Source organism: Cydia pomonella, chromosome 12 (assembly GCF_033807575.1).
Source record: "Cydia pomonella isolate Wapato2018A chromosome 12, ilCydPomo1, whole genome shotgun sequence".
NCBI classification, from domain to species: domain Eukaryota; kingdom Metazoa; phylum Arthropoda; class Insecta; order Lepidoptera; family Tortricidae; genus Cydia; species Cydia pomonella.
The window spans coordinates 16,504,634-16,527,367 of record NC_084714.1 but is presented as its reverse complement, the minus strand read 5'-3'; the positions used below and the strand labels follow the sequence as shown (position 1 = coordinate 16,527,367).

Sequence of the window (22,734 nt, the reverse complement as noted above, 5' to 3'; positions counted from 1 at the left end):
TTTATTCAATGGGGCCGTGATTTGTACACGCTTATATTAATAAGTGTGTCGTAAAATCGTTGATGCTTAGAATGAATGAAAAAGTACGTTGTTCTATACAAAGTGGCCCAAAAGTAAGAGTTTGACAAAGATTTTTTAACTCTGCATTTGTTTATAATTTTAACAAATGGTTGTGAATAAAAGCCAAAGGAGAATATTTTGAAGATAATACGTTTTGTTTCAGTTAAATTAATGTAGTTGTCTCCGTTTTTTATTTGTTATAACAAAAGCAACATCGGAGAAGCCACTTGCGTTGCCAACCTTTGAGAATCCTAAATACCTGCTTCTTGGAGAACCCCACGTCATATCTCAGAAGGTAGCTCATTCCACAACTTGCACGTTTTAACTTGGGCTAAATGCCTTTCGTATGTCCGCATGTTCTTCTCTACAGGTCAGAATTCTCAACCGATTCTCATAAAATGTTGTGACTATATTCTATGATTAAATTGGTTTTTTTTTGTCGATCCAGATTTTAGATTTTTTTTTTTGGATGCGAAAATATGCGTAAAAAGACTTAAGCGCCAATAGCGTTTATGGCGCTTAAGACTATTGTGAGTTCACTGTGATAATAGCTCAACGAACGAAGTGTTTTCAAACGTGAGTCATCTTTTGTACTCTTGCGAAAGTAGCACTGTCTCTTGACCAAGATTTTTCACTGGCCTAACGACTCATTGACCTCTAGATACGCGCTAGGGAAATAAGGAAAATAGCTTAAATTCCTCACTTGTATCAAAACATACTACAGTCGTACCAAGCCTAACATAGCATTGCATGGCATTTGCAATGACAAACTGGGGTAATGTCATTATTAATGTCAAATTTCTATGAAAATAATATCCATATATATGAATATCCATTTGTATAATTATGTGCCTGAACGTGTTCTAAAAAAAAAGGAAATTATTCCATTATAATGACACTCCCTCAATTTATTCTGTTCAAGATTAGACGGACTCTAAAAATTTGCGAATTATGTTCTTATTTTAACTTGGTTGTTTTGCTTTTTGTGGTAAATATAATATTTAACTATTTTCAAAATCACTTTTGTATTCAACTATAATGCAAATATGCATCTTGTATGTCGCGTAGCTATCTTTAGTAGCCATTACCTAAACTTTGAAGCAATTTCAAACTTCCCCGTTCCCAACGGATGGCGCCACTGGTGTCTCAAAGTTACTTCGCAAAAGTACCTATTACCCTGCATCTTATTCCAAGGACATAAAGATTAATATCGTAGGTCGGTACAGATAGGTTTTAGATAATATATAATGTAATAAAACATTCATATCAGTCTAAGCAAAAAGCGATGTTCGTACATAGAGAAGCTGTAATGTCATTCTCATTGGTTGGGTGAGGTTGGACTCTGCTAAAGTCAGACCAAGCTAAGTTAGCAGCGATTTTGTTAGCGCATACAGTGTACGTGTTATTTTTAACGACAAACTTCTATGAAATTATGACGTTTACTTAACACGTTAATAGTCCTCTTGCAACATGTATGCATTTCCTTGTACATCCAAGAAAATTATTTCAATCGCACGTCCGCGCTCCGCGCTCCACATATGGGTCACTAACAAAAAATAAGCACGCACTCAAATTAAAACAATAATTTTCTGTGTGCTATTTTCTAACATCTAACTAGCCAAACATATAATTAATATTATTATATAAGAATTATCCCTATATTATCATGCAGTATGAAGTTATAATCTAAGTGCATACCTGGTCGTATCTTCGTGACCCATACGTGGGGCACGGACGTGTGGAGATAGTTCAGTGTAACCCATATATGGGGCACTGGACTGTGAACGTGTTAACACATGCACAGGCTGGGCTAAGTGGGCTATCAAAATCGCTGCCAACTTATCTTCTGTAGCGCATCAGGGATGTTTGCTGAAGCGCGCGTAGATTGCTTTTATACTAATATGAGCAAACGATGCACACCCCTGGTCTGGTGCGCCGGGTGCGGGCCAGCCCCAACCCAATCCTGCGTTCGATAGCCGAGAGGTTTGACTACCCATATTTGAGGCATTGTGGTGATACGCATGTTTCTAGAAGTACATATTAAGCCTAAACACTATTTAGGTACTTCTAGAAACATAGTTGCCTTAGTAAGTAATTAGTGATAAGTCTGTACATATTAACATAAGTGCACACTATTATATGAGTCTAAAAGTTAAGTACTCGAATTAAATGTTTTTTTTTAAATAATGGTCTTACTCTGAGACTCTAATTAGAGAATTTGTTACGATTTTAACTGGTTTCGATGCGACCTTGAAGATCGTCGTGGAAATTTGCGCACATCTACGCACGACTTTCACTACATGCACTACTGAGCATGAACGATCTTCAAGATTGTATCAAAATAAGATAAAAAACCGGCAAACCGCTCGGGTCGGACTCACGCACACTAAAAACATGTTTTTTTGTATAGGCGCTCCCTTAAATATTTATTTTGTCCTATTTTTTAGTATTTGTTGTTATAGCGGCAACAGAAGTACATCATCTGTGAAAATTTCAACTGTCTAACTATCACGGTCCATGAGATACAAGCCTGGTGACAGACGGACAGACATACAGACAGACAGACGGACGGACAGCGGAGTCTTAGTAATACGGTCCCGTTTTACCCTTTGGGTACGGAACCCTAAAAACCGTAAAAATAGGTGTAATCTTTACATATACGTAGTAGAATTCATTTACTACATAGTTATTACATAGTTTTATGTTTTTTTTTTAACATACTTCATCTGTTTATTTACTGTCAGCTAAAAAATATTTCAACCCACGACATATTCTATGACGATATTTCGAAAACTATAAAAAATATTTAATTCTATTTTGTCCATGGAACATACCTACCTATTTTTTTTTTTAACTTCACTGTTCGCTGAAAATGTTGTAATAAGTTTAGGCAATATTCTGGATATCTCCCGTCCTCTGCAAGCAATCGGAATGACACCCATAAACAATGCATGCCAATATCAAGTGTAAACTGGTCTCCTTTTACGTACAATTATTACCCAATGAAAGCTCAAATTATACTAGACTATATGTTTGTGAACAGTGATGCAGAACGGATAAGTTTGTGGTCGTATATTAATATTATCAATGGCCGCCAGACGGGAGTTATCGATGGGGATTAGATTAGTGTAGAAGAGCTAGGACCTGGGTAACTTCGAATTTAATTAATTTTGTACTCGGCAGAGACGTCGTACGTGATATTAATTTTTTTTGAAATGGAAAAATGACAATGTTGGGGTCTAGCAACCTTCGGTAGCTATAATGAATATCTTTACCTATTCAATCTTTAATGAGGCATGTGTGTAACTTTTTAAACCCTACTCGGAAACGGCTTTAACGATTTCAATGAAATTTACTGTATCAGTAACTAGTTATTTGTGATCGCGGCCGGCAAAACGTCCCACTTTGTCGCTTGCCGTAAAGACCAGATTTGCTTGTATTTTTATAGGAATAACCTGTCAAGACGTTCTTATAGCAAGCGGAAAAGTCGGACGTTTTGCCGGCCGCGGTTTCATTTCACGTTTAGTAAAATTTTATATTATGTACTTAAATACTTATACACATAATAAATAAATGTATTCAATATAACTAGGCTAGATACAGACAGAATGTTCCTACTTACCGTTTACGACAGGGGTAAGGGGTCTCCGTAGATATGTATTTTATGTATCGAACCGACTACGATATCTCAGTAATCTCCATGCTAGAATGTTCACATATTTATTATTTATCGTATGGCTTCGTTACATGTCACTGGATATAAAGTGGTAGAGAGTATAAATTATAGCAAGTAACAACTTAAAATTTAAAAATTTTCCCTACTCAGGTAAACTACCGCTTCTTCAGCCAGGATATTGAAGTAGTTCACATGGCCCGTGTATTTTGTAAGGGAACATTCCATTACTATGTGTTCGATGGTCGGGTCTGGATGCCCACACTCGCAGGCAGGAGAGGCGTTCCAACCCCATTTATGCCAGTGGTGTGCGCAGTTACCAATTCCGGTTCTAAAGCGGTTAAGGGCTGACCATACACGACGGGGTTCTTTGAAGCCGGTAGGAAGTGTTTGAGGTGTGAGAGGGATAAGAGGGTTTGTTTGGTCCTTGTGGTGCTCCTATTCCGCTTGCCACGCCTCCATCAAACTCCAAGTGGTTTATTGATTGGGCATCTGTAGAGCAGGAGGGTTTCTGGACTTTAACCTTTTGTTTGTCATCTCATTGAGGTCTCGGTGGATAGGAAGGTTAGAGCACCTGAGCGTTTTGATGGCTTCTCGGTGAAGGCTATTGTTCCTACGGAGGTGTGCAGGAGCTATGTTGCTCAGAATGGGTAGCCAGTGGGATGGCGTAGGCTTTAAGCATCCGGAAATTAGTCGGAGTGTCTGGTTTAGTTGCATGTTGACGGCTGAGGTATGTGCACTGTTCATCCAAACCGAAGCCCAGTACTCAGCCGTTGAGTTAACTAGAGCCAGAGCTGTAGTTCGAAGGCAAGATGCAGTAGCTCCCCAAGTGGTGCCCGTGAGTTTTTGGAAAATGTTGTTCCTGGTCTTGAGTTTGCTTGCAGCTTTCTCTAGGTGAACTTAGTATGTTAGGCTTCTGTCAAGCGTAACTCCCAAGTATTTGGGGTTCGGATTGTGCTTCAGGTTTGCACCTTTGAACCTGATGCTGAGAGTTTTGCCAGCTAGCCTATTGTTCAGGTGGAAACAACACACTTCCGCTTTAGTTGGGTTAGGGCACAGACGCCATCGGCTGAAGTAGTCATCCAGTGCAGCCAGGTCTTTCTCGAGGATTGGTTTTGACGCATCTATATTTCGGTGTTGTGTGATAAGAGCCAGATCATTGGCGTATCCAAACTTCCGGGAGGCGGTATTGGGTAAGTCGTGCACATAGAGATTGAAGAGTAGGGGCGCTAGAACGGAGCCCTGTGGTTGAGAATGTTCGGTAAGTGAATTACACCTGTCCCTATTCAAATACGAACGCTACTGGCCTTAATTTGGGGACTAGACACTTAGATGGAGGGACCGAGGGTACTCAAACTTTGACCGCCAAAGACGTCAACTGACACGCGCGGCTCCAGCCCAATATAAACCTTCATGCATTGCAACATGGTTCACGACGATGCGCCGCGCACGATAGGCGTGCCGTTAAACTTCGGTTGATAACCAAGTATGTACCTGGAAAAAAACAAACAGTCGTGAGAAACAGTACCAAAATTATATTTAAATGACGGCAACTACTGACGGTAAATAATAACGACCAGAAGAAGATGCATAGTAGAAGTGAAATTTATCTGGGTACCTAGCCTATTCTGATCTTGATTTTTAATCTCAATAAGTATATTGAGCAAAAGAGATTGGGTTTCATTAACCAATTTTGTGTTGTTTTAGTTATGTTATTGCAAATATTGCTCTCTAAAGTACAACCGAGGTTTGAACCAAGGATTTTTGACCAACCACACCACATGTGAAAGGTTAAAAGGGTTATTCTCTGAGAACATGTGTGCGGTTGCGTCTAATTGCCACGTCTCTTTTCATACATTTTGTATAGGTCTCAGCAATTAGTAGACAATGTTTTTGAGAATGACCGAAAAGTGCTTAACCAACTAGACACCATGTTTTTCGACGAAAACAGCTCGCTGTCACTTTAAAACACTATCGTACAAATACTAACACACACTTATAATAACAATATTATTAAATATCAGGGTATCCTGCACCCAATTTGCTGCACTCGCAACCTCTAACACCCTCCCCTAATCCCTGACATATTTTTAATTAAAACCCTCGCCGTGAAGATTTGCGGAGCTTCCCGCTACAATAACGAACGGATTGCGGGCCGGTAAACGAATTATATCCGAGATTTAATAATAAGCAGACGGACACAGTCATGTGTCGAGTATAAATACAGATGAAAAAATCTCATTTCGCACTTAGTGAGAAATAAAACGAAGTCCCGCGCCGCGTCTGTATATTCGTGATAGACTAAAAGAAACTAAACGGATTTTCATACGCTTTTTACTTAACAATAGAGTGATATAGATGCTGCGTGCGAAGCTGCAGCGAGTCGCTAGTCTACTCATAAAATAGGTACACTGAATTATTGAATTAATATGTATGTAAAATATAATGCTTAGGTACATACTACATAGTATGCACCTATATTTGTATTCCTTTATTGATAAAATTACAAATTTTACAAGAATAAACATGTATAATACGAAAACTATTAAGTAGTAGAAGTATTAATAGTGAAGTGACTTTCAGTGAAGGAGTCTATCCTGATGTATCTTCATATATATAATCATGGTTTTAAATTCTCCTTTTTAGGGTTCCGTAGTCAACTAGGAACCCTTATAGTTTCGCCATGTCCGTCTGTCTGTCTGTCTGTCCGAGGCTTTGCTCCGTGGTCGTTAGTGCTAGAAAGCTGAAATTCAGCATGGATATATAAATCAATAAAGCCGACAAAGTCGTACAATAAAATCTACAAATTTATTTTTTTTGAGGGTACCTCCCCTACACGTAAAGTGGGGGTGAATTTTTTTTTTGCATCAACGCTACAGTGTGGGGTATCGTTGGAAAGTTCAAAACTAATAGGGGTCTTCAACAAACATTTTTTGAAAAAGTGAATATATTCGGAGATAATCGCTCCGAAAGAAAAAAAAATGTGTACCCCCCCTCTAACTTTTGAACCATAGGTCCAAAAAATATGAAAAAAATCGTGGAAGTAGAGCTTAAGAAAGACATTAAATGAAAACTATAGCGGACATGATCAGTTTAGCTGTTTTTGAGTTATCGTAAAAAGTTTCCCCTTCATAGTAAAAACACTTTAATTAGGTACTGATTCTGCAAATTTGCCTATTTGTTTAACTCGCGTGAAAGGTACCATTTCATCCCTTGGTTAACAATTTACTATACTTTAAGCTCCAGTTTAGCTTATTGTGACGGAAGAGTAACTACGGAACCCTACACTGAGCGTGGCCCGACATGCTCTTGGCCGGTTTTATTATTAAAATAGATGGGTATTCAAGATTGTATGGCTTATACAGGCCCTAACCTACTGGTAAAATATAAAATTATTTCTATTCACAAATTCTTTGAACTAAAAGAAATAGTGTAACATTTTCCACAAAACCGTTAACTGTAAAAGCGTATTTCCAATGGCTAGTTACATTTTTCGCATCACGGCGTGAAATAAAAACCATTCCACCATTCAAAATCGCCAATTTACTATTTTCGATGAGCAATGTGCCTCTATCTGAGTGAACGTTGCTATTTCAAACTCGCAGGCGCTTGAATCGCTGAAGCGAGTTGGAGCGAATGTTCAGAGATACGGCCAAAGGAAACCGTATTGTTTGGATTAAATTGAAATATTGTGCGACATGAATAAGCTTGGAATACAATGTTGCTTGATTTTCAATGAGTGATAACAATAGAATGCCTTTATGTATTTGCTCCAGGCTGCTTGATGTTGTTGTTTGGGATTCGGTCTTTTCCAGTTACATGTTAATTATGATAATTTGATAAGACAAGAGATATTAAAAAAAATTAATTGATGGTAAAAATTTAAATAGCCTTCAAAATAAAAGCTATAATATAAATAAAAATACGTTGCATCGGCCGGGAATCGAACCCGGGCCGCCCGCGTGGCAGGCGAGCATTCTACCACTGAACCACCGATGCTACGTGATACTTGGTGAAATTACACTTTTGGTGTTCTTGAGGCTACTCATAGCCTATCTTTAATTTCCTTATTCACGCAAAATGACGAAACTTTACATAAGTCTCAATTGTATTAGGCTTAACGCATTCACTGCCAGGGGGCGTGGCCTAGGAACAAACTTGTATGACGGTGAACGCATATATGCGTCGGTGGCAGTGAATGCGTTAAGCATAACCAATTTAGGCTTGTATAGTGTTTATGATTATCGCCATTATTTTTGTTAATGAGAAGTTTTAACGTTTTGAGGTATTTTCGGTTCGATTTATTTGTTATACGACATTGACTTGAATTATTTGAATGCCCTCCGCTCCGATGTGTGCGCAGACAGCGCTATGCACGTATACATTATAGTGATGTCCCTTTGCGGAGAACGCCATAGATCGTTTCGCCTGCATAGCAACTTCTCCTAGAGCCCAAATTAGATTTAACAACTTAATATGATTTTGACCTTATTTTGATTCAACCTTAAAGATCGCTGACGCTGGCAGCAGACAAATCACCGAGACGATCGTCAAGGTTGTATCAAAACCTAATTAAAACCACATCAAATTGTTAAGTTAGAATTGACCTCTTGTTGTTTGTATGTATATATCTAACCCTTTGACAGTAAGTGAGCACAGAAGCTATCTCCGGAAAAGATACGGCTGCCGGATCAGGAAGCGCGTGCTAATGCAGCCAATGGAGACGAGATAACGGCTGCGATGATGTATGTGTACGTTGACGTGGGTATACATTTTGATAAGTACCTACTGGTGAGCTGGTGACTAGCTTAAGGTACCGTTCTGATTGCGAGTACACTAGCGTTAGTGCTGTAGTTGCAAGTAATATGGCACGACATTTCCGCCGACTACATTGCTGCTGAAAATGTCAAAATCGATATTCGACATTTCACCATTAGAAATGAATCTAGGTATAAGAAAATTTAAAAACAAACATCGAGTAGGTACATAAAATGATTAACTTAATTATAAGACAAATATTTTTGAAATATGCCAGTAGTTTTCTCTTAAGATAGGTATCCCGCTGTTAAGTTGTGGAATGAGCTACCTTCTGAGGTGTTTCCCTTGCGCTATGACATGGGGTTCTTCAAGAAGCAGGTATTTGGGGTTCTTAAAGGTTGGCAACGCATAAGTGGCTCCTCCGATGTTGCTTATGTCCATGGGCGGCGATTACTGCTTCCCATCAGGCGGCTCGTCTGCTCGTTTGCAGCCTATTACATAAAATAAAATCACTATCACTGGTACGCTTTCGTTGCCAAAAATCCGGCCTTTGTAAACAAATAATAAATATACTATGCAAATATTTGCGAATAGACTTTCAGAAGGCGATTGTTTGTAAAAAGCATTACAAGTGTGTAGTAATGATTAGGTATAAGTGTACGGTGTCTGCCCATTGCCACATGAATCATGAAGCGGGTAACAAATTGGTGGTGTTAGTGTTAATATACCGAGCTCCGACACGCGAGTTCATAAATTAATTCAATTCACTGCCATATAACCATACGGGGATGGGTTAATTTACCTTTAACAAAAATAACCGACTTTGCAGTGTGTCATCATTTTACGTTTTTCATTATCAATTCCAATGCATCAAATTCCGAGTGTATAAGTTGTCCTATAGTAAAAGTTGGTCAGTACGATCTCAGAGTACGATGTGTTTCGAGGTTATTTCCAAGTATGAAGTAGTTTAGTGTTGTTTACCCATATCTCCGTTGACATTTTGCTGTGACGTCAGTTATTTGTGACCTCAGCTGGTGCAACCCAGCTGAAACGTCGGACAAGGTGTCGCGCACAGCGCGATTCGCCATGTAAAAGTCGGTATGTATCAACATCAGTAATGTCAATCTATATTTTGAGCTGTGGTAACACCACTCTTGTTTTGACTAACTTCCGCTTGTTGGTATGTGGGTAGAAAGATGGCGAAAAGGTTGTGCCGCGGAAACGAGGAGAGAGATGAGCAGATTTCGTGATCGTAAGACAAGTTAGGAGCTACGAGCTTCTAGGAGACTTGTACCCCATAGAGAACACCTCAGGTGAGTGTTTGCTTTGCCATATTATTGTGTCGACCTAAACATGCATCATAAGGTGGAAAGATGAGGAGACGGTTATAGAATATCGTTCTTTCCGTGAGTAGTAGTCCAATCTTGCAGTGCACAGCACACTTGGTAGTCGAGGACATTGGACTGGGAAGCCCCGGGCTCCCATGTATTAGAGGTGTGTCCGGGAACACACGGGCACGGTCGACTAAGTTGGAGCAACCGAGGCGAGACTATGGGGAAGGTGGAGGTCTCCGGGGGGGCATAGCCCCCCTGTCCGGCTAAGTGACTAATGTATGAAATATGATAAGAGTCACCAGGGATGTACCCCTGTTTAGACCGGAGCAAGTCGACCGTTGCCCAACTGGAGGTGCATAGCCATTAACTATCATGAGATTTCCTCTTGCAGTGAAATGTGTGGCTTAGCAGCCACACAAAGGGTAAAGAGATGGAAAGGCACCAATGAAGATCATGTATGTGAGTGGCACAGCCACACGAGAGAGGCCAGACCTCATCGTATCTGTATACACATAAATTAGTAGAATGGATTAAAAATGGTCGACTCATCTTTCCATTCTCGTGATATAAATAAAAGTGTAATATATATATATGTATCCATGTCGTCCAATTGTATAATGTGAACCCAGCATTTAGTATTTCATACATACATTATTTAGGAAAGACGACATTTTGGTGGAGATGCTGGGATATTGATATTAATGAGCCGGATAGGTGAGGCTTAATTTATCAAAATTCACTCCAATAAAAGTTTTTTTTTTAGCAAAGAACGTTGACGTAATTCTTTGTCGAAGCAGATATTATGATTATTTAACTATCATGATTCACTGTTGCAACATGTTATATTATAGTGTATAATAATAATGAAATCATACGAGTACAATTTACTTTAGTATTAAGGAAAACATGTACGAATTATATTTTGAAATTATATTTCACAACTCCCTTTATGCTGAGTGATAGTCAGTCTCTCTAAAAGGGGAGAACTGAAAGGCGCACAGTTAATAAACAGCGAAAATAAATAATTATCGGGATTTGGCTTTAAGAAAGTTGGGAATATTATAAAAGCAAATACTAAAATTCTAGCATAAGTTGCATATACGGTTTAAGTTAGGATTAATTTTGGTACAATATCGTGTATAGCGTACTTAAAAGAAAAATAATGTAATGGTCTTGCAACCGCAACTAGGGACGGCGAGGACCGGGAGGATTGTGCTCGTCCCTTTCTTTTTAGGTGCTGGTAATGGCGTGGGACGGAGATGGTATGGTTCTCTCTGTCTGTGTTTGGAATGAGACTATCCAAACTATGTTTAACTCCATGTCGTTCATTTCTTGATTCATTCGCTCATTCATCCGAGTGTCTATGGTTTTAGTGAGTTCTCATGTAATCGATTTAAATCGATTCGATTAAAATGTGCGATGTTGGAAACAAATATAATGTTTTAGGTGACATTAATACAAAGTCTAGTAATAATCTTCTTTTAGTTAGCAAAAATATGTTCTTAATTAAACGATAAATATTCCCTTTGTTAAATCTTTGTTGGTTCTTTTTCTACTGATTGAACGAATAAACAGAATCGGTGTCATGTGTTTCCGGCGCACCAAGTACGAAAGCCCTACTCTATGGAATCTTCTTTCCATTTCCCGTCTCTTTTGTCGTGTGTGGTTGTCATGAAATTTTTGCGGTTGCATGGTGGCGGTCGAATTTCTAAAAAAGGGTTATTAACTCAGAAAATCCGTTCTAATTGGATCGAAACTGCATTTCGAAGTGACAGCTTCAAAGAGTTAAAGGAGTACAGTGAACAACGAGAAACATACCACGGATCAAGGTAAATATGCATCACGAGCCACGTGCATAGTACCGGCGCGTTGCTATATTTCGGCGGTTCCGAGAAGTAAAATTCCTTGTTGTTTGTTAATTTCAGTTCGTGGAGGATAAAGCACCGGTTTAGCGGTTTGGGAGGTTCGGTGCCGTGCATATGTATGGGAAGATAGTGAAACATTGGTGAGTTTTTACTATCTTATACTTGGCGTATAGGTTATGAATTTCGAACATCAACTATAGTGAGTTTGTCCTTCCGCGTATTTCAGCACAACACAATGGAAGACATACTGGCTAGCATTCTTCAAATGCGAGAGAACAAACTCAAAATATATATTGAGGGCATTCAATCCGACGAAGCTGGCAATCTCATAATTGAAAATGTATCTGCTACAGTAAGACATTTGAATAACCTCAGTGATAAACTAGAAAGGGAGATACGCCACTACACGACTGCCTCATCGAACCCCGACTTAGCCATAGTTAAAAATGCCATGGATCTGCAACTACAGGCTGAGGACTTAATCATGAATATAGAGTCCATGACGGTTGTATCTGAACCTCATGATACAACAACGGAACGCCAAATGAGTATCAAACTCCCAAAACTGCAATTACCTAAGTTTAATGGGGATCAGCTGCGGTGGTCAGAATTTTGGGACCGGTTTGTTTCAAATATTGACAATCAGCCCATGGCTGAAGCTGACAAGCTTAATTATTTGTTAAGTAGTCTGGAGGGTAAGGCATTGGAAGCTGTAGCGGGCATTAGTATAACCAATCATAACTATGCCATTGCCGTGGAGGCGCTCAAGTCAAGGTATGGGTCAAACGATACTCTGATAGATTTACACTACACTGCGCTAACCAACATGGGACGAGCGGAATATTCAGCATCCAGTTGTAGGCGTACACTAGACGAGATCGAACGGCACCTGCGGGTACTGGAAAAGTTAGGTGAGGACACTGCAGGAAACCACCTCCGTGCTGCCATACTTGCCAAATTTCCAGAACAAGTTCTACACCAGTATCACCTCATGCCCCAACAGTCGAAGGATAATTCTACATCAACGGTGAGAAGGATTTTACTGGATATTGTGGTGGCTATGGAGAAGGCCCAGACCCAGCCAATTCCAAAAGGACTGGATACAAAACCTGAAGTTATTACAACGGAAGTTCTCCAAACAAAGGCTGAATATCCAGTACGTAATGATTCCAAATATAGACAAAGAAGAAATTTAAAGCGAAAGGCGGACAATCCAATTAAAAATAACATACCTCCGAAGTAGACACGGTTACCTTGCATCTTTTGTAAACTTCAAAACCATAACAGTGTGGACTGCAGAAAGTATAGTGACATTGAGTCTAGAAAAAAGCAGTTATCTGGCAGATGTCACAAGTGTCTGAAAAGGAACCATAATACTGACCAATGCCATAAGAAGATAAAATGTTACCGGTGTGGTGATGGACACCTCCAACTTCTGTGTCCAAAGCCAAAGGGTAAGGAAAATTCTCCTGACAGTAGGCACTCAATGGTAAAGTGCTATATGGCAAATATAAATAAGTACAATTTTTTACAGACAGCGGTGTCGCAAATCATCAACCCAAGCAACAACAAAATAAGCAAGCATAAGTGCAGACTTGTTTTGGACTGTGGCTCACAGAGAAGTTATATAACAGTACGGGCTGCTTCCAGACTACAGCTATTACCAGATAATGAAGACCGACTCTTAGTGTTCACGTTTGGAGAAACCACTCCAAAGGAAATGCCAAGCCCTTCAGTAGACATAGTGCTAGAAACCAAACGTGGCACCCAGAAACAAGTAAGAGTAAATATCGTTCCACATATTACAGAGAAGTTACCAATAGCTAGGTTTGATCACTCAATGGTTGATCTAGCAGCCGATGACGATTCTATTGGGGAAAATGTGGATCTCTTAATAGGGAACGATTATTATGAAGGCTTCAGACGTCAAGGGAAGATACAACTTGAGGAAAATTTGTATTTGATAGATACAGACTTTGGCTGGTTGTACTCTGGAGATGATAACTGCAACCATGCTGACATCCCAGAAAATACTTTAACTGTGACCACTTACTGCCACTGTCACAATTCAAGCTGCCCTTATTTCACCGAACCGGACTTACCCCTCAGAAATATTGACATAAAATTTCTATGGTCTCTTGAGTGTATTGGTATAAATGACTCTCCCAAGGCTACTAGACAGGATGAGGCTGTAAAACACTTCAATGAGACTATACAATACAACAAGGGCCGTTATGAAGTAACGTGGCCATGGATTGAATATCCACCCCAGCTTCCTGTCAATTTCGGCATGGCGTTAGGGAGACTGAAGAGCTTGGTCAATAGATTGGATTCGGCAACGCTACAAGAATATGATGATATTCTGAAGGAGCAACTAGACGGAAATATCATTGAAATAGTTGAACCACACGGGAATGACACCGAGCACCCTGTGCACTACCTTGCTCATCACATCGTAAAAAATGAAGGAAAACGTGGAAGGATTGTTTACGATGCTTCAATGAGAGGAATGGGCAAGAAAAGCTTGAACGAATGTCTATACAGTGGGCCCTCTATGCTTGAGGACCTCATAGCCCTTCTTCTGAAGTTTAGGACAAAGAAAATAGGAGTCGTGGCTGACGTAGAGAAAGCATTCTTGCAGGTAGGACTTCAAGAGAAGGACCGTGATGTGACAAGGTTTCTGTGGATTAAAGATATCACGAAGGACCTAACGGAAGACAATATGTTATATCTTCGGTTTTGCCGAGTCCCATTTGGCATTATTTCAAGTCCTTTTCTCCTGACAGCGACCATTAGATATCACATGTCACAGACAGATGGAAGCTTACTGAAGGATATAGCAAACAACTGTTATGTAGACAATCTAGTAACTGGAGCAAACTCTGTGAAAGAAGCACAAGAAATTTATGAAAAAACGAGAGAAACCTTTGGGCAAATATCTATGAACATAAGAGATTGGTTGTCAAATAATAAGGAATTTCTTGACCTTATACCTTCAGAGCAGCAAGCAAAACATGAAAATACAGTAAAAATTCTTGGATTGTCATGGGATGTGAAGAAGGACACGTTGAAATTGAAAATTACTGATCAACACTTTGACAAAGATGCTCCAGCCAATACTAAGAGGAAAGTACTTCGTACGTTAGCCCGAATCTATGACCCGTGTGGATTCATTTGTCCGTTAACCCTACCAATGAAGACTTTGTTTCGGAGCATCTGTGAGCAAAAACATAAATGGGACACCAACCTACCAGAAGACCTGGTGCAGTCTACGCAAGAAATATTGGATGAGATAAAAATGAATTTACACCTAGAATTGCCAAGATGTGTGACAAATGTTGATCCAGGTTTAGAGACAACATACATGTTAAATTGTTTTTCTGATGCCTCAAAGGCGGGATATGCTGCTGTCATTTATCTGACAACAAAGAGTAACGAAGGCACATCAGTCTCGTTCTTAATGGGAAAGTCGAGGATAGCCAAAGGTGAAGATACAAGCGAACTTCATATACCGAAATTAGAGCTACTGGGTTTACTCATAGCAAGTAGACTCTTAAAATATGTAAGGGAGAACCTATCTCTTCCAATAAGCAAAGAAATGTTGTGGACCGATAGTTTAGTCGTACATGGATGGATGCGGTCAGACAAACTGTTACCACCCTTTGTATCAAACAGAGTTGAAGAGATCAGAAAAAACCAAATGCAAGCAGAGTTATACTATATTAACACTAAGATGAATCCAGCTGATGTTGCCACAAGACCTGACAGATGGAGCCAATCCAAAGAACTTTGGTTCAATGGCCCCGAATTTTTAAGACAGGATGAAACAATGTGGCCTACAAATAGGTACTATATGAACCATATGACAGTCCTTTCTGTTGGGGAGGGCCTGGACCACAGTGAACACAGGAGCGTCCCAGAAACGAATTGTGGTCCAGGGAATGAACTAGAAACTGTTGAAGCGAATGACAACCAGCAGATGGAAGTTGATGACCAAATTGACCAGTCTGTGAGCAATAATACATGTGATGATATACCAGAGATTGACTCAGTACAGGACACATCTTCATTGAACTCAGCAGATAGTACTATAGTAGAGATAAAGAAACTACAAAAACTTCATTTCGGCAGCGAGATTGCAGGAAAGGTGACACATCTGACTAGAAATCTTGGGTTGTTTCTAGATGTGGATGGTGTACTGAGATGCCAGGGACGAATGGTAAACACTACATGGAATTATGATATGAAACATCCTATATTGCTTCCCAGAGATAGCGAATTTACAAATAAGATAATCAAGGAAACGCATGAAAATAATTACCATGTTGGCACTACACATACTCTTAGCCTCATTAGAGAGAAGTACTGGATACCACAAGGTAAACGTCAGGTGGAACGAGTGGTCTCAAGATGTCAACGGTGCATCAAACACGGCGGTGGTCCTTATCGCTTGCCAACTGCGCCCGATCTACCTACCGAAAGAGTGAACTATAGCACACCATTCACGTACTGCGGAGTAGATTATTTCGGACCGCTTTATGTCAACACGCAAACTGGCAAGCAGAAGAGGTGGGTTGCCCTATTCACTTGCTTGGCTGTTCGAGCCATTCATCTTGAGATTGTTAACGACTTGACAGCAGAAGAATGTCTCTTAGCACTTAGAAGATTTGCTGCCACTAGAAACACTCCACAACGATTGTATTCAGACAATGCCACATGTTTCAAACTAACGTCGGAAGTCGTCAGTAAGCCGTACTGCATTGAAAGAGGAATTGAATGGCGATTTATACCTCAGCTGGCTCCGTGGCATGGTGGATTTTACGAACGACTGATAGGTGTAGTGAAGCATTCTCTAAAGCGCACTCTCGAAAAGCACCTTCTTGGAGATAGCAAGCTGTTAACAGTGCTAAAGGAGGTAGAAGCTGTAGTCAACTCAAGACCACTTACTAAAATTGGAACCGAAGTGATCCACATATTAAGACCAGCTGATTTCCTAAGTCTGGGAAAATGCTTAACCTTGACTCCGGCAACGAATAGTGTCTGTACGGTGGACAGTTCAAAAATTCAAGTTAACCTAATAGAGAGCTGGAAAAGGGGCTTGATAATCCTAGAGGAATTTAAGAAAATATTCATGGCAGAGTACTTGACGAGTTTGAGGGAGAGATACCAAAACTCTCCTAAACAACCAAGAATTGTGTCTGATTGCGAACCTAAACTGGGAGATATTGTTCAAATAAAATCGGATCTAAGAAACCGCGAGTTGTGGAAAGTCGGAAAGATAGCAGAGCTAATAAGGAGTGCAGATGGTAAACACAGGGTTGCTAAAGTTAAAGTAGGAGACTCTATTATGACTCGATCTATAGGTCATCTCTACCCATTGGAGACTGAAACAGATGGCTCTCCGCGAACGGTAGCGACAGAGGAGGAACAAGCTGCAACACCTCTAGACACGCCGATAGAGTATTTGGATCTGGATGCTGTCCCAAGTGGAGGCGATGGCATACGGCCTCCCCAAACAAATCCAATACCTGAGAATCAAGACGAGACAGTTGCTACTGAGGAAGTAATGCCTATACAAGAATCTATGATGAACACTGAAGCATCAAGATCGGAGGAAGCCACTTGCAATCCTGACGGTATGCTACCGGAAACTAGGACTAGGAGAGACGCCGCTATTCGTGCCAGAGCGAAAATCTTGGAGTGGACACGTCATCTGCTCACACTACTGCAATAGGACTCCTTTTGGCTGTGGGAGTGTCGCGCACAGCGCGATTCGCCATGTAAAAGTCGGTATGTATCAACATCAGTAATGTCAATCTATATTTTGAGCTGTGGTAACACCACTCTTGTTTTGACTAACTTCCGCTTGTTGGTATGTGGGTAGAAAGATGGCGAAAAGGTTGTGCCGCGGAAACGAGGAGAGAGATGAGCAGATTTCGTGATCGTAAGACAAGTTAGGAGCTACGAGCTTCTAGGAGACTTGTACCCCATAGAGAACACCTCAGGTGAGTGTTTGCTTTGCCATATTATTGTGTCGACCTAAACATGCATCATAAGGTGGAAAGATGAGGAGACGGTTATAGAATATCGTTCTTTCCGTGAGTAGTAGTCCAATCTTGCAGTGCACAGCACACTTGGTAGTCGAGGACATTGGACTGGGAAGCCCCGGGCTCCCATGTATTAGAGGTGTGTCCGGGAACACACGGGCACGGTCGACTAAGTTGGAGCAACCGAGGCGAGACTATGGGGAAGGTGGAGGTCTCCGGGGGGGCATAGCCCCCCTGTCCGGCTAAGTGACTAATGTATGAAATATGATAAGAGTCACCAGGGATGTACCCCTGTTTAGACCGGAGCAAGTCGACCGTTGCCCAACTGGAGGTGCATAGCCATTAACTATCATGAGATTTCCTCTTGCAGTGAAATGTGTGGCTTAGCAGCCACACAAAGGGTAAAGAGATGGAAAGGCACCAATGAAGATCATGTATGTGAGTGGCACAGCCACACGAGAGAGGCCAGACCTCATCGTATCTGTATACACATAAATTAGTAGAATGGATTAAAAATGGTCGACTCATCTTTCCATTCTCGTAATATAAATAAAAGTGTAATATATAAATATGTATCCATGTCGTCCAATTGTATAATGTGAACCCAGCATTTAGTATTTCATACATACATTATTTAGGAAAGACGACACAAGGTAAAAATAATGAAATCATATCGCGTTAGACCCATTTTAATCACTGTACATAGTGCACCCTGCATTAGGCACAGGTGGACGTGACAGTGGTAAGACTCCAACGGCTGTTTCCTAGTGACTCAAAACGAATTGCAAATAAGTAAGTACGTGGATTTAAGCTTGATTTAATTTTTACATAATTTGCTCTGCATTTCCCTCGAATAGTACTCGTGGCGGTATTGAGTTTTATAATCTCGACTTGATTTGTTATCAATTATTGATATTATACAAACTTGACACGACTCAAACACGTAAAAGCGAGCGATCATAACTTATAAAACCCATAAGGCTCGAACTGTCAAAAAGTGTCTCTGGTAGAGCCAAGGTTCTAACTAAGCCTACATTACATTTTCACAAAATCTACACCTTAGTAAAAATATATGTCTTGACCGTTTAATACTATCCTACATACCAAATTTCAGCTTCCTAGAACTGCAAGAAGTACCCTAAGGGTTTTGATGATCATCAGTGGGTGAGTGAGTGAGTCAGTGACGAAATCAGCTTTTTTTTAGATATGAATGAAATCTAAAGTATGAAAGCTATGCAATTGTTTTTTTTTTATTCTTAATCAATCCACTATTGACATTATATTCCAAGAACTTTGTTTATCTGGTATAACCCAAACCAAAGTTATGAGGGTTCAAAAAAACGATAATAAATAGAGTTGCGATTTTGAAATCTGATTACCGGATGCTTGACATTTAAAAAAGGTGAATGAAGCAAGCAATTGATCAATTAACTGAATCGCAAATAGGTAAACAATAAGAAGAGGTTAGGACAGAGTTCTAAATTTAAAATAACGCTTATTTTTACCTTTGTGTTTACCTTTGTGTCCACTGCAGCGGCATCAAAGTTTAGACATTAATCTTAATTTGACTTTATTTTGTCCTTATATCGCTTGGACCTATTATAATTGGACACAGTTAATGCATTATGGAGACCACACATAACAACAGCCAAACGGCTGTTATTATGTTAATAAACTGAAATAGATGTCAAATACTTTAAAAAAATTGACCAAGTCCTCCAGCTACCGCCGTGACCGGATGGTGTAGTGGTCAGTACTTACGTACTTACGTGCCTAGGAGTGTCGTCAGGAGCTTGCGTTGACGGACCGGCGCAAACTGCGGGTGCGGGCCCCAGCCCTCCGCGCCTGATGACTCGTCGCGGGCGCCGGTGGCGACAGGGGAGGCGAGAAACTGCCCTCGTTTACGGCATTGTTGTCAAATAATGGGTTGCACACAACACTCACTACGTCATTCACTAATGGTTCGTCCACACTGTCCAGCGACGTAGTACCCAACACAGTTTTCGGTACGGAGTGTAACATGTAGAGCGTCTTCGATTTAAAATACGTGAGTGAGCCGTTTGAACATTTTACCCGCGGTGAGAATCTGCTGGTAACATTTCAATAAGCTAATTTACCCTGAGTGGTAAAACGAATGGTTACACGTTAACTGAACAACATTTCACTGACTGGCTATAAAAATAAAATCTCCTAGCTCTCGCTCGCGTCAAAGTAAAATTTATTCAACATTCTCAATGAAACTTAGATAAAAGAGATCAGTTATCTTTGTCAGTACCAGCTACGTAACCCTGCATACGCAACTCGTTACTGATTAAAGCCTTTCATTTTTATACACCGTGTTCTGTTAAAAACTATACACCATTAAGGGAAGTGTTAAATCGCTATTGAGGTGCGGGTATTCAGGGCGTCTTTTCAGACAGACAGACGCTTTTCAGCCAAGCTCTGATTGTGAGCGTCGCTTTGTGTGTATTGACTGTATTGAATTGTGTAAGGTTTCTTTAGGTTATGAATGAACATTTCAGAGCATTTGGCATTTTCGTAAAAATTTGGTATGAGATATTGTAAGAGTTTTACAAACGGGTTCTTGCCACTTTTTTTGGCCATACATTTTAAACAGATTTTATAAAAAAAGCGATATCTTATACCCAACTGGCTGCTTAGCCAAAGTGCCAATCGTTTAGTACGACAGAGACAGTTGCGTTTCGTTCGTTACGGAGCGTTAACGATTGGCACGTTCGCTAAGCACCCAGGCATCTACATGAGCATTTCGATTTTTAGGGTTCCGTAGCCAAATGGCAAAAAACGGAACCCTTATAGATTCGTCATGTCCGTCTGTCTGTCCGATTCTGTCACAGCCACTTTTTTCCGAAACTATAAAAGCTATACTGTTCAAACTTGGTAAGTAGATGTATCCTATGAACCGCATTATGATGTTTACACAAAAATAGAAAAAAAACAATAAATTTTGGGGGTTCCCCATACTTAGAACTGAAACTCAAAAAATCTTTTTTCATCAAACCCATACGTGTGGGGTATCTATGGATAGGTCTTTAAAAATGATATTGAGGTTTCCAATATCATTTTTTTCTAAACTGAATAGTTTGCGCGAGAGACACTTCCAAAGTGAAAAAATGTGTGCCCCCCCCCCCTGTAACTTCTAAAATAACAGAATGAAAAATCTAAAAAAAATATATGATATACATTACCATGCAAACTTCCACCGAAAATTGGTTTGAACCAGATCTAGTAAGTAGTTTTTTTAATACGTCATAAATGGTACGGAACCCTTCGTGGGCGAGTCCGACTCGCACTTGGCCGCTTTTTAGTTTATCTCACGACTTCTTTAGTATATAGGGTGTTTTTAATTACCGGTAATATTTAGCCATGTGAATATGCAAAAAAGGTCATTCTGAGCAAATTTTATTCCTAAGCTCCCTCTGATTTTTAATTATGTAGCTACTTAGATAATTATTGACAGGTACTCTGTTCTTGATAACCTTAGACAAGACTTTTTGTTTGCAACGAATAAATCCATGCTGTCAGCGACTTTCGAATAGTTAATATTTATCTTAAGACTTTAACTTTGTTTAATCTCAGCTTGTCTCATCCATGCCTGAGATTTCTTCAAAGATCTACTAAGACTGCGTGTTAATTTCGTAAGCAAAGTCTAAGTCCCCTTAAAAGTGCTTGCATAATAGACGAGAGTGCAAGACATCTTCAGGGCTAAAGGGTTTATATCGAATAGTGTTAAAGGGTAGTTAGGACTTTGTGACAGTAAGTCTCGTGGGTGTTCGCTGCAGCGGATTAGCCATAGTCTCACTCACCCCGTGTGAGCGGGCAGATGTACTGGATTGGGGATATCCAAGGGCCTAGCTGTATTATAGGTTGCTCGCAACGGTTGGTTGTTTGCATGAATACTCATTTTTTTACTCTAGGTATTACCGGTATTGTAAGTTTTATACATTGCACATAAGCTCCGAAGATTTCTCTTGCCCCGCAAAAATATATCCAGCAGTTGTATGTTTTCACATCACATATTCGGGAAAGGGCTTTTTCTTCCCTGCTAGGAGGGATCAAAGTGGCACTTTTCTCTTCTAGGACACGATTTTTTGGTATATATTTTTAGCTTCAATAATACTTTGAAGCATAATAATTTTCTCATAAATGGGTGATGTGAAAAATATGTGTCACATGTTAGAAATTATGGGCGTGAATAATTGAATCCCTCACTACGCTCAGGATTTCATTTTAGAATCTTTCGCTTCGTCTAGGACTCAATGTACGCCCTCGCCGTAAATATGTAATATTGCTTCCTTGTGATAAAATCTACTATTTATTCTTTATTAAAACAGTAGATAACACAAACTTACGAGCACATTTCTGTATAGCCCCTAAGACGGTACCAAACTTCCAATGGTTCACGAATAGTGAATAGTGGTAAGATTTTAATCTTATGTAACAAATTGAGGAGCCGATGGGATTAATGGGCATCTCCAATATGGGGAGGGTAAGCCGCAGATTGATTGAGGCTGCGGGCAGGCATATCGCATATCGGGCAGTTCACCTTTCATGCCTACACGTATTTAATTTAGAAGTAAAGTCAGATGCTTTGAAATATACATGGATTTACTTTTTGTAAGTACGTATAAACCAAAGGACAATGTTTTACTAAAAGCTGCCGATTTGACTCCCATGTATAAATGCGTCCATCTCGGTTTTGAGCAATCTCCGGCCAGCCGTTATATGCGTCCAGGTCATCCCACCATCTCCGCCTGGGCCTGCCAGCTCCTCGCCCATTGCGGCAGCGACTCCCTGGCTATTTTCGCCCACCTCTTTGGGTGCATGCGGCAGAAATGGCCGGCCCAGTCCCATTTCAGCTTAGCGGCCTTAGCTCCAACATCAGTGATGCGCGTTTTTCAGCGCAGCGTATAGTTGCGGACTCGGTCAATCCGTTGATTTAGTGGTTGAAATTAAAACAAATACCTAGTTGTTATTTT

The 22,734-nt window shown here is 40.1% G+C and overlaps 1 protein-coding gene, 1 long non-coding RNA gene and 1 other non-coding gene across 4 annotated transcripts in view; 1 reads left to right on the top strand and 2 right to left on the bottom strand.

Moving 5' to 3' along the window:
• The window catches only part of LOC133523737 (uncharacterized), a 191,245-nt gene that overhangs the window by 106,575 nt on the left and 61,936 nt on the right, over positions 1-22,734 (bottom strand). The window lies entirely within an intron of this gene.
• Trnag-gcc (transfer RNA glycine (anticodon GCC)) lies at positions 7,662-7,732 on the bottom strand. Its single transcript has one exon. It is a non-coding gene; the product is annotated as a tRNA-Gly (tRNA).
• LOC133523730 (uncharacterized) lies at positions 13,061-17,696 on the top strand. Of its 2 annotated transcripts, none has more exons than XM_061859421.1 (2): positions 13,061-13,144; positions 13,225-17,638. In XM_061859421.1, exons 1-2 carry the CDS (start codon positions 13,109-13,111, stop codon positions 17,422-17,424), a joined length of 4,236 nt encoding a protein of 1,411 aa, XP_061715405.1. In that variant the 5' UTR covers positions 13,061-13,108; the 3' UTR covers positions 17,425-17,638. The 2 variants fall into 2 exon arrangements, 1 of the variants encoding a protein (XP_061715405.1); XR_009800273.1 differs by lacking the exon at positions 13,061-13,144 and having other exon boundaries at positions 13,177-17,480; positions 17,575-17,696.